At 37.3% G+C, this 15,673-nt stretch overlaps 1 protein-coding gene across 3 annotated transcripts in view; it reads right to left on the reverse strand.

Annotated features, from left to right (window-relative positions):
- Positions 1–1,412: 1,412 nt before the first annotated feature.
- The window catches only part of Neto2 (neuropilin and tolloid like 2), a 60,698-nt gene continuing 46,437 nt past the window's right edge, over positions 1,413–15,673 (reverse strand). For all 3 annotated transcript variants that reach the window (XM_021170079.2, XM_021170078.2, XM_021170077.2), the window contains exons 7-9: positions 12,288–12,516; positions 7,077–7,190; positions 1,413–5,796 (exon numbers count right to left, since the gene is read on the reverse strand). In XM_021170079.2, the coding sequence (XP_021025738.1) occupies positions 5,216–5,796; positions 7,077–7,190; positions 12,288–12,516 (924 nt within the window). In that variant the 3' untranslated portion in view covers positions 1,413–5,215. The remainder of the gene's footprint in view (positions 5,797–7,076; positions 7,191–12,287; positions 12,517–15,673) is intronic.

The following is a 15,673-nucleotide window of genomic DNA, read 5'->3' on the forward strand; positions in this document are numbered from 1 at the left end:
AATTTATGAAATTCTTAGGCAAATGGATGGATCTGGAGGATATCTTTCCTGTATTTCTTTAAGGGATTTCTATTTGTTTACGTGTATTTTCCTGTTTTTTTTTCCAGTGAGTTATTTATATTGTCTTCAAAGGATTCTATTTTCTTCATGATGTTGGATTTTAGGTCTTATTCCTGAACTGTGATGGGAGAACTGGGTTCTGGTGATGCCAAAGCATATTGGCTTCTGTTGCTTATGGTCTTGCACGTGCCCCTTGCCATCTGGTTATCCCTGGTGTTAGCTAGTCTGGTATCTATCTCTTGCGTCCCTGGGTTGCTGCTGGTAGCTCTTGGTAGGCCTGTGGCCCTGGCTGTAGAAAACTGTGTGGCCTTCAGATTGTGGGGTCTTCAGAGGGGTAGACAAGTTGATGATTTGTTGCCCTGGTTGTAGCAGATCTCCTCAGAGGCCTTCAGAATGTTGGGTCTTCAGAGGAGCAGTTAAGCTGTTGCCCTGTATGTAGCTGTTCACCTGGGAGGCCTTCACACTGTGGAGTCTGTGGATCTGTTTGCAGCAGACCAGTTGCCTGCATGCACAGGCCTCCTGGAGGCCTTGAGACATAATCATCCTCACACAGACCTCAAGTTTTAAGAACAGGAGTTGTGTTAAAGAAATATCAGTTGGGATTGAGCCTAGAACTCTGTAGTTTGATCAGTTGTGGCTTTCTGCAATGGACTCCTTCCATTACAACAAGAAATCTACTTGATGAGGGGTGAGGACTACACTTATGTGTGGGTATAAGGATAAATGTTTATTATGTAGTTAAGGATTGTGCTGGTTTATTAAAATGCAGTTGTGAGTTTTCTTCCAAGACCTATGATTTCACTAGTCCTGGGTAGATGGCTAGGTTTCTAGAACTAGGCATGATCCCTCTTGCTGAGTGGGCCTTAATTGCAATTTGAGAGCTATGAATATCAAAACACACACACACACACACACACACACACACACACACACACACACACACACACACACACAGGCATGCCTGGAACCCACAGTGGCCAGAAGAGGGAGATAAATCCTCTGCAACTGGAGTTAAAGGTGGTTGCAAGCTGCCATGTGGGTGCTGAGAATTAAACCCTGGTCTTCTGGAAGCTTGGTAAGTGCTTTTTACTCCTGAGTCGTCTCGTCAGCTATCTATCCTATAACGTTTTTTATTTTTTATTTTAAAAGTTCATCTTCTGTTAATTTAAAAGTAAAATATGCTTTTTAAGTATAATAATCATCCACAGTTGCTTTAACAAATAAATCTCAACCATGACTATTTTATTTGGAATGTAGCAAATAGGAAATTCGTACTGTTTTAGGAAGGGCCTATAAATGTCCAAAGTGGCTAAATGTTCCACGTTTACACACTTCAGAATTGAGGCAAGGAAGAAAATCAAAAGAGGAATTTTTATTTGCATTTCAAGGGTTAAGTACTTTAAAGTGCCAAATCTGGATTAAGCAATGAGAATTCTTACATGATCTGGAAGTTTGTCTCTAATAGAAATCTCCCCCTTAAAAAAACAAGTTTAGGTAGTATTTAGTATACGTGCACCCTCATCATTAGCTCGGAGGCTTTGTGAGCCAGTAAACCGATCTCAGAAATATAGTCAAAAGTATCTTAAAAAGCCGAGTGAAGAACATATTACTAGGAAAGATATATAACAGGTAACAGATGGTGTAGGAAGCTAAAAGGATATCCCAGGTCAGCTTGTTCTCTTACAGTGGTTCAGACTCAAATAATTCTCAAAACTCAAGATACAGTACCCAATATTTAATTTCTATAATGTACATTGTTAATTTTAACTAAAAAAAATTTACAAACGTGAAAGCACAGAGCTTTCTTTCTGGCATCAGCCTATGTGCTGCTAACCAGCACTGTTTACTAAGAATTCACAGTAATTACATATTTAGCAGGTGCCAAGGAAGCCTGGTAACAAAACTGATGGGATAACAGTGTTATATAAATTAAAAAGGGAGGGTGAAGCCCCCTTTGTATACAAAAATTACAGCATTACATTTTAAGTAAGTATAACTAACAAGTTTTGCAGGAACATCTAGGCTGATGTTTGGAATTCTGTGACTTTTTAAAGCTAAGCAGGGAGAGAAGAAGCCAAGGAAGGTTACCGGGCTAGGAGGACGGAGCCATGGGGAGCTACTTCACCACCAGGGTTTTGTCTTCTCATTGACAAAACTAGACTAGATCGTCTCTCTTGGATCTTTAAACAGAACAAAATAAAGTCCCTTCTGTCCACAGTCAACGTGATTCAGGCACATTTCTCTTAACACTTGTAGTAAACGAAAGTGGGCACATGGCAGACATCATTTTGCAACAGTGTAATCTCTGACTGTTAATTATTCCTGGAACTACAAGCAGCCCTTTCTCATCTTAGCTGATATGTTCCTGACACAAGCACCTACCATCATTAGGTAGTATCCAAAGTATAGAAATGTTCAGTGCAGACTGCAGTTCCTTAATGCTTAGCAATTATACAAAACACATGTAGGAGAGTGACAAAGACTCTCCTAAACCAAAGCTAAGGGAGCCTTTTAGATCCATGATGTGAAATGTAAACATCCTTTGGTTTTTGTTAAATATTTATATTGATAACTCTCTTCTGCAAACAAATAACAGTTTATTCCCATGTCTTTGAGACAGTGGGATGTGTAGGTTGCAGTCTGTGGCTACTTGGGAGCTGACAGCTTGTAGTAAACTTGGGATGAAAGACAGCAATGTTTTGGTGTCATATAGTTTGTACTTAGTACTTTCTTGCACTGGAGATTTTTACTATCCTCTGGCTTTGCATTTTTCACTAAAAGGTGTGTTTAACACAGGTACTTTGTAGGGTATAATAACTCACATAAGACAGCTTAACTTCATATTTGTTACTGCTTAAATTTATGGCTTTCACTTTAGCCTCTGAATATAAGTGTTTTCTACTGTGAAAAGGAACAACTTTCTGGTTAGAGAATTTAGAACCAAAAGATCATCCAAGTTTCTCTTGCTGATGCATGAGATCATGCAAATTTACGTGGTTGGAATGTTCAGTATTTTGTACAAACAACTGTTTTGTAAATCCCTTCAAATTCCTTTAAAATAGAATAGTGTTAAAAATAAAAATACACCTACAAGTGATCATGATGTATGAAGGCATACTATAAACCCTATAATCTTAAAATTAATGATGAATATGACAACTATTTTATAGTGGATATAATTTATAAAAGAAATATGTTAATTTTTATTTCACTATGGTTTCATAGCTATCGATTTAAGTATTTACTATGGTGTTGGAATGGTGGCTGGTCTAAGTCACATAATAAAATGCTTCTAGTTACTGAAAGAACAAAATTATTTAATTTTTCTCTGCATAGTTCAGTGATTTCTATGTTTTGAGATTCCTTTTACTTTTCCAAGTTCTATTTTACAAAGCAGGAACATCTACTGACTTAAAAAAATTAAGTCATGCTTATGCCAAGGGTAAGTTTTCTCAATATTCTTGATATAATTTCCTTTTTAAAAATAAAAAAAAAGTCATACAGAAAACACACTTTGGTCAGAAAGTACATCACACTAAAGGTCAAAGTTTTTAGTAATCTGAGAAATCAGATTTATGTAGTACTTAAAAAAATAAATGAAATCTAGTGAAACCTCAACTTTTCATTCATTGGAAATTTAGTTCAATATAGAAAATGAGAATTTACCTCTTTAAAATGGCATTATCTATATTGGTTATCATTAAATATATGAATTCTTCCTCATCTACATCTTATTGAAAGGATTCCTGCTATAAATAATATAATTGAAGGATCATGAATTAATGTATACTCTAATAAGATTTCTGTTGTGATTTAGAACAATAAATACCACACAGTGAAGAACTTATTACCAACTAACACAGCAGCAAAAGAAAGAAGAATGTATGTACACATGACCATGAGCAAGGTCTTTATAATAAATTACAGTGCAGTCCCATCACAGTATACTTCTACATAAAGTCACTACTGTGGAGACTTAAAGAAACTGTCGTGTGTGTCTTAAATCTTGATCTAATAAAGTTTATACAATATCAAATAATATCAAAAGTCTAAAAAAACACAATGAGTTTTGATACTATGTTTATAAATTATTGTTTTATATACTTTACAAAACATAAGGTTAAAAGTGCAGCTTAAGAAAAAGTTGAAGTTGCTCTTCTCGATAATGGGTAGAAAAATGCACTGTTCCAAGCAGAAGCTATGTAAAGCCTCACACAGTTTCTCTGAGAATTTCTTTAAGCTTCCACCAACCATGGCCATGTGTCAAAGACAAACCAGTACCAAGAGAACAAAGAAATCTTTTTGAAAGATGATAGGGAATAAGATCTGAGAAGCTCTGCATGGAGCCATAATTAAAGGTCTGCTCACAGGTGAGTTCTAGGACCCTGATTACTGTCACTGAATTGAGACCCAGTAGGGAAAACTTCAGAGGTTGCTACAAACTTGTTCATGTGTATCTGGTAATAATATACCCCAGGATTCTTACTTTTTTAGTATAACTAAGATGAAGCATGATTTAAAAGTGATAAATCCTACTTCCCATAGAAAAACAGAACTAAAGATGCAGTTATTAAAGACAACAGTGTAGAAATCAGTCAGGAAGAAATGAAATATGACTGCATCTTAAACTGCCACTCATTACAGTACTGGCCGTATTATACACACTTAGGAGCAAATGCATGGCCATGTTGAATTAAGTGACATATTATCTCTGTCTGTAGGAAACTGACATGGTAAAACCACAGGCAAATAAAACATAACAGAAAAAAGAAGGACAAAAGGAATATAAAGAAAAATCTTTTAAATTTACTGTGAGATCAAGTTGATGGGGCTGTGCAAACACGAACAGTGCCCGGTGTTCACAGCACCAGGCTGCTCCGCCTGACTTAACATGACCTGCTCCTCAACTGCTATTGGACTGGTGGTGTTTTACAGGTTAAGATACCAGCAACAGATGATGACTTATTTCCACTGAATACATTTAAGTTTCTTAGTTGGTTTCACATATATAGATTGCCTGAGATAATAAAATCATCAGCATTATGATAAATTATGAAGGGCTTTCTAAATTTGATAGAACAAGATGGATGCGGAGATAGAATGAGTGTTGGTGTGGGCTGCATACACACTTAACAATAATGCCTTTAGTCAGCAATTAAAAGTCGATGGATATGGATGCTTGTGCAGAATCGTCTCGCCCTCTGACATAAATTTCACAGGGAATCTCCTCCATCACTCTGTCCTCTAGAGCCTGTTCAGGGCACTCGTGAGCTTGTTTGAAAGTGTAGCTGCTTTTCTTGAAGGTGCTATTAAATGTTTTCATTGGCTGTGGTTGTGCAAAATCATTTCGGAAGGGAAGTTCCATGGAACTGAGGTTGGTCCTGCTTTGTTTCACACTGGATGCTTGTGATCCACAGTGGTGGTCATGAATGCACCGGGAGGCCGTGGAGGAGCGCCGCAACTTCTGGTAGTTGTCAAGTTCTTCTGACAAATCTGCCAGATCTGCAGAAATCTCTTTCTCTCTTAGTGAAAATAGCTCATAATGAGGAGGATCAAATACTTCCTGGAACCCAGTTTTATTAAATGCAGTTTTGCAAGCCATAACCTTTTTCCGGGGCTGTTTCACTTGTACTAAAATAGAAATAATGAGAAGGACCAAGACAATTCCTGATGTAATGCCAATAATTGTTCCATGAGTTTTAGTGATTTGTTCAAATAGTCCAGCTTTTTTCTTTTCTGTAAGAAAGAAATGTTGAGGTTTTTTTTTTTCCAAAATTCACTTATAGGAGCTCCAATACAGATTGGCTAGTTATTTTTAGACAAAATAGGAAATTTGGGTCAAATATATCAGACATTGAAAACCTGGTTTTTAAACAAATAGAAAATACTATTCCCATGATTTCTGAGTCAAGTAACAAATAATGATATAGCTAGCTAGGGCAAAGGAAAACTAAAGTACTTGGTTCCCTTATTCAAAAGGTTCACAAGGGCCTACAATTTGCAAATTACACTAATATGGAAAATTTAAAAAACAAACACTCTTGACCTATTAAGTTTCTGCCATAAGGCAGATTCAACAAACTACTGTGTTGATTCATATCTGTGGAAATCAGACTAACAATCCAGATGTACCACCATGGTCTACTGTTTTGAAATGATAAAACACTTGTATGTCAAGTAGTTAATATGGCTATCAGATTATACATCAGCTTCCCACAGTGAGGTGCTTGTTTGAACTTGTTTATTCAACTCTTTGAAAGATGAAAGACGGATACATTTTATTTTTCCAACTCAAGTGACAACCAAGTTATAGGTATCCAATGCCTATTTGCCTTTTCAAAATATATGTTAGAAATGAAAATAACTTGGGCTAGAAAGATGGCTCAGTGGTTAAGAGCACTAACTGTTCTTCTAGAGGTCCTGAGTTCAATTCCCAGCAACTACAAGGTGGCTCACAATCATCTATAATGGGATCCAAAGCTCTCTTCTGGTGTGTATGAAGAAAGTTATAGTGTACTTACATACATAAAATAAATAAATAAATCTTAAAAAAATAGAAATAACGATGTAGAGAAAAAAGAAAGAAAAAAACCATTTTCTAATGTAGTGCTTTTACATCATTGTAATAATCTATTAGCTGGCAGTGCTTCCATACTCACTGCAAGAACCTATTAGTTGCTCATGTTCGTCCTTTTGTTTTTGAGGCTACCCTCTAAACTATTTGGTAACTACATACAGGGTATTTATACTATAAAGTTCAACAATAATGTAAAACAGGACATAAACTATGGAGGCAAACTTCTGAATAACTTGAAAATAAACTCTACAAAGAGACGCTTTTGTTAAATATTTCTTTTATAACATCCAAGAAGTAAGTTATCCTGTAAAAATGTTACTATGTGTGTAGCTCTGCTAGAGCGACTATGGTAGGCACACCTGTAGAAAGGGAACTTTAGGCCCTTCCTTATGAAAGGACCCCACTCCTCATAGAAAGGCTGCCTTCGCATTGGACTTACCTTTACAGTGATTCTCATCCCAAGGGTATGCACAGTTTTGAACACCATTACAGACTAAAGAATTGTTGATGCACATGTTGCTATGGCAAAAGAAAGTGCTGCTTGTACAGGGAGCTGTAGGAAAAAAGAAAACTAATGTTGCTAAATACAGTAACGTTGACCACAAACCCATCTTCATTAATTTTGTACTTTAGAATCTGACTTTAGCTGTGTGGAGGTAGTTCTTCCAGGTGGGAATATCTACTTTTCTTAAATGCCTTTTGGTTTTCAAGATAATTTTATCTTCCTATTGGTTTTCTGAGACAAAGTCTCAACCAATAGCATAGGTTGACCTCTAACTTGCAATCCTCCTGACTCAATCTCCCAAGAGTTGACATTACAGGTGCCTAGTTCAAGAACACTTTTAGTGCTTTCTCATCTATGAAAAATGGCCTTAATTATCTCAAGAGTTTAATCCCTTCAGTGTGTTTCTGCAATATTTTATGTTTCTATTTCCTATGCACAGGTGAATACTTTTTATGCTGGATGATGATACAGTGTGCTTGCTTCTGCTAATATAAAATTCTACACTGCAGACAAAATTGAGCATATAGTACCATGTGATCCAGAGTAAAGACAGAGAGACAGTCAGACAGACAGACACACAATATATATATATCTTAAACATTTTTTTTCAGCTGGTCTTTGGTGGTACATGTCTTTAATCCCAGCATTCAGGAGACATCGGCAAGTGGAAGTCTTGAGTTTGAGACCAGTGTGGTCTACAGAGTGAGTTCCAGGACACAGAGGGATACACAGAGAAACCCTATCTTGAAAAACCAAAACCAAACCAAACCAAACCAAAATCCTAAAGTTTCTTTTCAAGGAGAAAGATCTAAAAAAATGTATTGGATTAATAAATTTCTTTCCAACCAATGTCTTTGTCTACAATAAATCTCATTAAAATATAGCCAGGACAGTAAATATTTTCCTCTAAAGAGTTAGTTTTGGGTGATTTTGGAAAGCCAGGCTATGGTCAACTCATGCACAGTATCAGCAATATAACTGGTATCTTATTGCCTCTACTGAATCTCACTCAGTATGGGTTGGGGAAACAGAAAGTTAGTGGGCTCTCAGGAAGCCCTAAGCAAAACATGGAAGTATAGCTGAATGGAAACTATCCCAAACTTCTTTGCTATTAAGGCTGAGTACTCTATAAGGCATTATTCACTAAAATTCCTGTGCAGCTGGTAATTAATTCCAGGTTAATTATCATGAACTATAGTCTGTTTCAAGAAACAAAGATAAAATTGCAGGGTATTGTAGAGACAATGGTGTGGTGTGGCACTTTGAATAAGAACAACCCCCATAGGCTTATATAATTAGTTATCAGGAGGTGGCAATATTTGAGAAGGATTAGGAGGTGTGGTCTTGTTGGAGGAGGTGTGTCTCTGGGGTTGGGCTTCGAGGTTTCAAAAGCCCATGCCAGGCCCAGGTTTCTCTCTTAATTTGTGAATCAAGATATAGGTCTCTCTAAGCTACTGCTTTAGCGCCATGTGTGTTGTCATGGTCGCCATGATTATAATGACATAACCCCTTGAAATTGTAAGCAAGCCCTCAATTAAATGGCTTCTTCTATAAAAGTTGCCTTAGTCATGATGCTTCTTCACAGGAATAAAACAGTGATTAATGGTTATAATTGTATACGAGGGATATACTTGAATGTTAAGCACCACTAATTTGCATAAACATGTAGAACTGGTTGATGTGTATTTTACCATAATATGTAAAAAAAAGAACTACACGCAAATAAAATACTCTATTAGGATATTCCTTACATAGATAATGTATGTAGTAGTATTTTTGAAATTATGTGTATATTGGGGTTAAAGAAATCAATGCACTTGAAAATCTAGACACGTTTTTCACAGTAATAAAAGGAATAAAAGTGTATTCCCTAGAAGTATGGTTAGTTCTAGGGTTGGGAAAATACAGTAGGCCTGTTTTACCAAGTAATATCATTAAGTGTAGTATTAAAAGTAATGACTGGCTGGTCAGTGGTGGCGCACGCTTTTAATCCCAGCACTTGGGAGGCAGAGGCAGGCGAACTTCTTAGTTTGAGACCAGTCTGGTCTACAGAGTGAGTTCCAGGACAGCCAGGGCTATACAGAGAAGTCCTGTCTTGAAAAACAAACAAAACAAAACAAAAAAAAAGAGTAATGACTAGACACTGAGGGAGAGAGGAGGCAAACTCAGAGACTCATGGGGTTGAAGCTGGGATTTTATGTAACAAAATCCCAGGATTCTAGAATAATAATAATGGTAATATATCAATGTGGCAGAATCTTCCCCTAGTGAATAAAGATTTCAGGGGACCAAGTATTAGGCGAGGAGTAAGTGGGACTTCCAGGTCAGAGAGAGGAATAAGGGAGGCAGGAAAAAGATACTTTATTTTGGACAGGAGAGATCATGGAGGACACAATGTAGGTAGGGGAGGCTCCGGTTCAGGTGGCAGATTTATAACTTAGAATAGCTTACAAATTAGGATGCTAGTTGCTGTGCCCAACGATTGTGTTACCCGTTGATTCTAAATATTGAGTGGTGTTTTCCTTAACATGGCGACTCAGCTGGGTTCCAGACAAAAGTGGCAGGTACCCAGCCCCCCATGGGAATTTGGAAGTGTGGGGCATGTGTGGCAGCAGCAGCCATGGGAACTTCGTGATCTGGGTGGAGAGACTTCGGAGCTCCGGGTCAGAGAGTCTGCCGGACTGAGAGTAGCTCTGACAGTCCACTGGTGCTGGCGGTAGCTTGGATTGTTTGGTAATATTTCCCACAATATAAAAATAGAAAAAATACATATAAGATCACTGGTATATATTCAATTGGTGTATAGCAATTTCTTCTGGGATAAAATCTCTAGGGATAAGAAGAGTAAACATCTCAAAGACTTGAGTGAGTCCTTGAAACTAAACAGATACATTAGTCCCTTCCCTCCCCAAAGTTATGTAAGTAGTAAGGACTGCTGAGAGACTCAGACCAGCTGAGCTGCTTTCCAACTAGTTTTGCTGCCTTCAAGTTGTGCAATGTGCTTTGTGAGCTGTCACTCATGGTGGAGTGGCCTTTCGTGATGCAGCTGTCTTTGAGTCTTGTAAGTAACCAAGGTGAAACTCATTGGTTCATAAAGTTGGGTTTTGGTAGCATCTTGACTTTGGTCTGTCATTGATTTTTAATTTTGGCATGTCTTCCTAAGAATAGTGCACACAATAACAATATATACTTGAGGGAAAGACTAGACTGGGTTTCTTCTCATAGCAAATATCTAATTAGAATATGAAGAAGGAATGATGGAAATTGAAAGTTGTCATTAGGTAAACACTGAACAAACACCCATTGCAAGTTACAGACAGAAAACTTCAATGGATGTTAAAATTAGTTGTGAAAAGATATTTTCACAGTCCCCAAAAGACTAGTAAAGAAAAGGAATAATTCTGTAGTTGGGGAAAACTGGCATACCATTAGGAAAATGGTGGAGTCAATATCGTAGCCAATCAGCATTACTAAGACAGTTAGCACTCCATACCCACACTTCACTGACATGACACATGGAGGAGGCACATTAGTATTTTAGATGAAATTCATGCTCTCCATGAGTCATTTGGAAAACATCACATAAGCCCAAATGTGTGGACAGTTTATTAAAACACTAACTAGTATTCCTCTCGTATAAAGACTGGGTGTCTGAGAAGGAGAAAATCAAGGATACTTGGCAACTGAAAACAATGTGGGAAACTAGATCATCAAAAAAGACATTAAAGAAAAAGGAATAAAGCCATTAAGGGCAAATTTAATGATATGTGAAGGTCTATAGATTGGCTAATATTATATCAATGCTAATTTTCACCTTGTTTTTGAAGATGTTAACAATAGGAAAATCTGAATAGAAGTAAAAATTTTTTTTTACTATTTTTGTAAATCTCTGTAAATTCAAAACTACTTAACAGTTAAAAAAAAATCCCCAAATCTTCAACATAGTACATAAATTCTTGGTATCCATGGTTTGCAGAAGTCAGTAATAGCCAAGCTGATAACTCTCCTTTCCCTTTTTGTTTTTGTTTTTTTTTGAGATAGCATCTATTATGCAGTTTGGGCTGTCTGGAAACTCTTCTGTAGACTAGACTGGTCTTGAACTCACAAGCCTACGAGTTCAATATCTGTCTGTTTATGCCTTTGGAGTGCTGGTATTAAAGGTATGTACCACCATTCCCTGCCTGGTAACTATTTTAAGCTAGAAAATCCCTAGAGAAGCCCCCAGTGTCTGCAATCTCTTCATATAGACCCAATGCTGCTATTTACATGCCAACACTTTTTTTCCTGCCTAACAGTCAAAATTTTAAAGATGGGAATCATATTTCACTCCTTTTAACATGTTTTTGGACACATGGTTATTCATGCTGATAAGAATTACTTTGGGAATAGAGATGGTTTGGGGGGTAGGAATGCTTGTTCTTGAGGGGAGTCAAGTACAATTCCCAGCACCCATGTGGTAGCTCACAACCATCCTTAACTCCAGTTTCCACAACCTCTTCTGACCTCTGGAGGTATATTTATGTGAACACAGCACTAATATCTAAGAGTTAAATATGATTTCTCAGGATAATTCACTGGTTTGTGATAAAATTAATGTTGATGCTTTTTAAATAAACATGCTCACTATATGTTTATAAGCATAAGTTAGTGTTTTTATGGCATGTAAGTCTGTCTTATAGATCATTATTTGTCTGTTTGTTTATTTATTTATTTACATATATTATATGTGAGTACACTGTAGTTGTCTTCAGATACACCAGAAGAGGGCATCCGATCTCATTACAGATGGTTGTGAGCCACCATGTGGTTGCTGGGATTTGAACTCAGGACCTCTGGAAGAGCAGTCAGTGCTCTTAACCACTGAGCCATCTTGCCAGCCCTCATTATTTGTCTTGTGTGCTGTAATTTGACTCCCAGATTCTGCCCTGACCATCTTCACTCTTGTATTAACTCACAGACTTGGTGTAAGGTTTGCTGTAAGCCAGGGGGAGAAAAATAATGTTCCTGTTAAGTTAAAAAGTGAAGTGTGACAGTTTACAAAATGATGTTATAAAATAGAGTACTTTTTCTGTCAAAAGGTAGGTATTCAGTAAGCATACTGTGAATGAGTGAACATTATGTAATGGATTTAAATTATTTACTTACGTTCCACAAAGGAAGTGAAGAGCATCCTAAACCTGCTAAGCCGACTACCTTCGTCTGCCCACATCCGGATCACTCCGACTCCTGTTTTCAACATGACGTCGTTAGCCACAGTGCTGCAGAACTTGGCCTTCAGATTTTCGATAGCACTGCTTCCATCATAGACTGCCACAAAATTTCTTTTGCATTCATTTGAGTGTTCCATCTGGTAATCTAAGAACCTCAAATAAATCTGTAATATCAGAACACAAGAGTTTTTTTAAAAAAGATACTTAATAATTTTCTATTTTATTTATAAGAGGTGTTTATATTCCTACATAATATAATCTCATTATAATAATAATCCCATGGTATTAACAGGTAAAGGAAATAAAAGAATTGCTTATGGTTGTATTATCCTAATAGTCAATGTTGGTGCTTTCCGTTTTTCTGTATTCTATACTTATCTTTCTTCAAGGCAGCATTTTAAGTAGCATAGGTTTCTTTTGAACTTGAATTCACCATCTAACTAAAGATAACTTTAGGCTCCTGACCCTCCTCTTTCCACCGTTAGCTGTATGCTTATAAACCTTGGCAGCTAACCTGCACCCCCCTTTTTTTTACTCATCATAAACACATTTATTATAATTAAAGTGCTTAACCACTAGGAAAATGTAATAATTGACAAAAGTGGAGAGAGAAATATAGTTATACAGACATCTGTTAAGTCTGGTTGGTTTGTCTTTTCTTTCTTTTTCTTATTAATCTGCCTAGTTGCTCAATTCCTCACTGTATATATAGCATGGAAGTCTTCTAAAGCATAAAAAGGATCTATACAGATAATATGAAAATGGTCAAAACTATAGTCTGATAATATGCATTTAATTTTCCAAAGTTTTAATTGCCGTAATTTCCTGTAATCTTAACACAATGAGTGAAAAGAAATAAACCATCAGTTCCAAATTACAGGCCGTGTAGTGTGTGATCCTTCACACTAGGCCACTGCATCATGCCTGGAATTAGTCATCCCTCTCTTAAGTGTATATGCCATCACTTTATATGTTAATCACACAGTACTCACTGCCTTCTCAGTTATCAACTGTCACTGTATCACAGCACTTAGTCATGGTCCTTACTTTATAGCACAGTTGGCACTTTAGACATGCAAAGGGCAGCCACATGTTACTTCCTCCAAGTGAAAAGTAGAAATATAATACAAAGTATAATTTTATTACATAATATTTTATTAATTATTTGGGAATTTCACATCATGTGCCACAATGATACTTCCTAGTCTTCCTAGGTCCACCCCCACCCTTGAGACCTTTCTCCTCACTAAAAAGAGAACAGAAAAAAAAAAAAGAAAAGAAAAAAGACAAAAGCAAATTGTCCAAATTGTGTTGCCCATATTACACTCTCAATGGCTGGCCCCCCTCCACTGCACTTCTGCCAGAGCCATCATTGTGGAGAGCGTCCTTATCACAATTGTTAAATTGTGTTGCTCATATCACACTCTCCATGGCTGGCCCCCTTCACTGCACTCCTGCTGGAGCCATCATTGTGGCGATCGTCCTGGATACAATCTTTAGCAATTTTCTTTGAAGGTTTTCTTTCTAGCCTCTTACTTTTTATGGAGGGGCTTTGGTGGAGGCAAGGGTTGTCACAGAAGCCTTCTATGTCCCTCTTTCTCAAGTCTCAAGACTGAGCCTGCAGTTACCATTGTAAAAGTAGCTTCCTTGTCCTTTATCTTCAACGAGAGCATGGATCATGGACGTCCATGTGGTTCTGCCTTTGCACTGCCTCTCTACCTCACACTCACCATTCTGTCCTCTCCATTATATTGTCATTTGTGGTAGTAGCATCAGAAACTGCACTGTGTCACACAGTATAGATAAGATATATTTTTTTCCCAAATAGCTTTACATGCAAATATTCATTGCAAGTTGCTGTTGTTTTGGTTTCTGAAGAGACATAAAAAGTGGACCATTGCTAAGATTTGTCTTGGGTATCCTGCTGTTGTCCAGAGTCAGGGTGATGTAGTTAGGCAGGGCAGCTGGGGGCAGGTTCTATGGGAGGTCCAGGTGGCTACACACCTCCCTACCCTTGATGTATTCTGCCCTGAGGCTCACTTGTGCTTGCAGCCTGCGGGTAGTGCCAGTGCCCTGTACTCTCCATCTTCTAGTCAGGCAAGCAACATCTCTTAGTATCTCTTGTCTAGATGACTTAACAGTGTTCCCTTTCCCCCAGTTTTATTGGCAAGAATAAAAAAAAGTCCTCAGCTCTAGTATCCTAAGGTGTTATGAGAAGAAAGATATAGAAGGACAGAAAGAGACACAGAGAGGAAATGGGAAGATTCTATATTCCAGACACCACAATGGACTACTTATCAACCTATTAATAAAGATTTTTTTCTGATATTCTTATGATAATCTAAGAGCTCACAACTGGAGAACTTTAAACATGTAAAAGCAGACAAAATATATAATATACCCATAAAGCCATCTCCTAAAATTCACTAACAATCAATTCAGCTAATCCTGTTTTATCTTTGTCTTTCATTACTTCTGCCTCTATTAGAGACAAAGACCAGACAGTATTCCATTTGTAAATGGTTCTAATGCATTATTAAAAAAAAAAACAAAAACAAACAAACGGTGGAAAGATGGCTCAGCCAATAAAGTATCTGCTTTACTTTCTACTAAAGTGAAAAAGATGGGTATAGTGGGCTTGTAGCACTAGCACTGGGGAGGTGGATTAGGTAGCTCTCCAGGTTTGTTGGGGCCAGCTTGCCCAGTCTAGTTGGTGATCCATAGACCAGTGAGAGATCCTGCCTTCAAAAGCAAAGTGAATGGCTACTGAAGAGCCAGACTTGAGGCTGACTTCTGGCCTCCACATGCAGATGCACACATGTGTACATATACAACTTGTATCCCACACCACAGTCAAAACAAATAAGTAAACTGCTATTATCAAATACATTAGTATTCAAATTTCCAATCATCTTTTAGTATCAGGAATCATTTTCTTTTATGTTTTCTTTAATCCTATGAGTTCAGTGTATTTACTATCTTTTAATCCAGTGGTTCTCCCAGTTTTATGTGCACGGCTTATCTGTTATACTTCATGATTGGTTTATCTTATAATAGTTAAAGATGTATCTTTATTTAGGGGGCTGGAGATATGGCTCAGAGGTTAAGAGCACTGGCTGCCTTTCCAGAAGACCTGGATTTTGTTCCCAGTAGCCACATGGCTGCTTACACTGTCTAACTCCAGCTTCCGGGGATCTGGTGCCCTCTTCTGACTTCTGAGGGCACCAAACATGCATGTAGTACACTTATATACATAAACATGCATGTAGTACACTTATATACATAAACATGCATGTAGTACACTTATATACATAAACATGC

This window comes from Mus caroli, chromosome 8 (assembly GCF_900094665.2).
Source record: "Mus caroli chromosome 8, CAROLI_EIJ_v1.1, whole genome shotgun sequence".
NCBI lineage: Eukaryota > Metazoa > Chordata > Mammalia > Rodentia > Muridae > Mus > Mus caroli.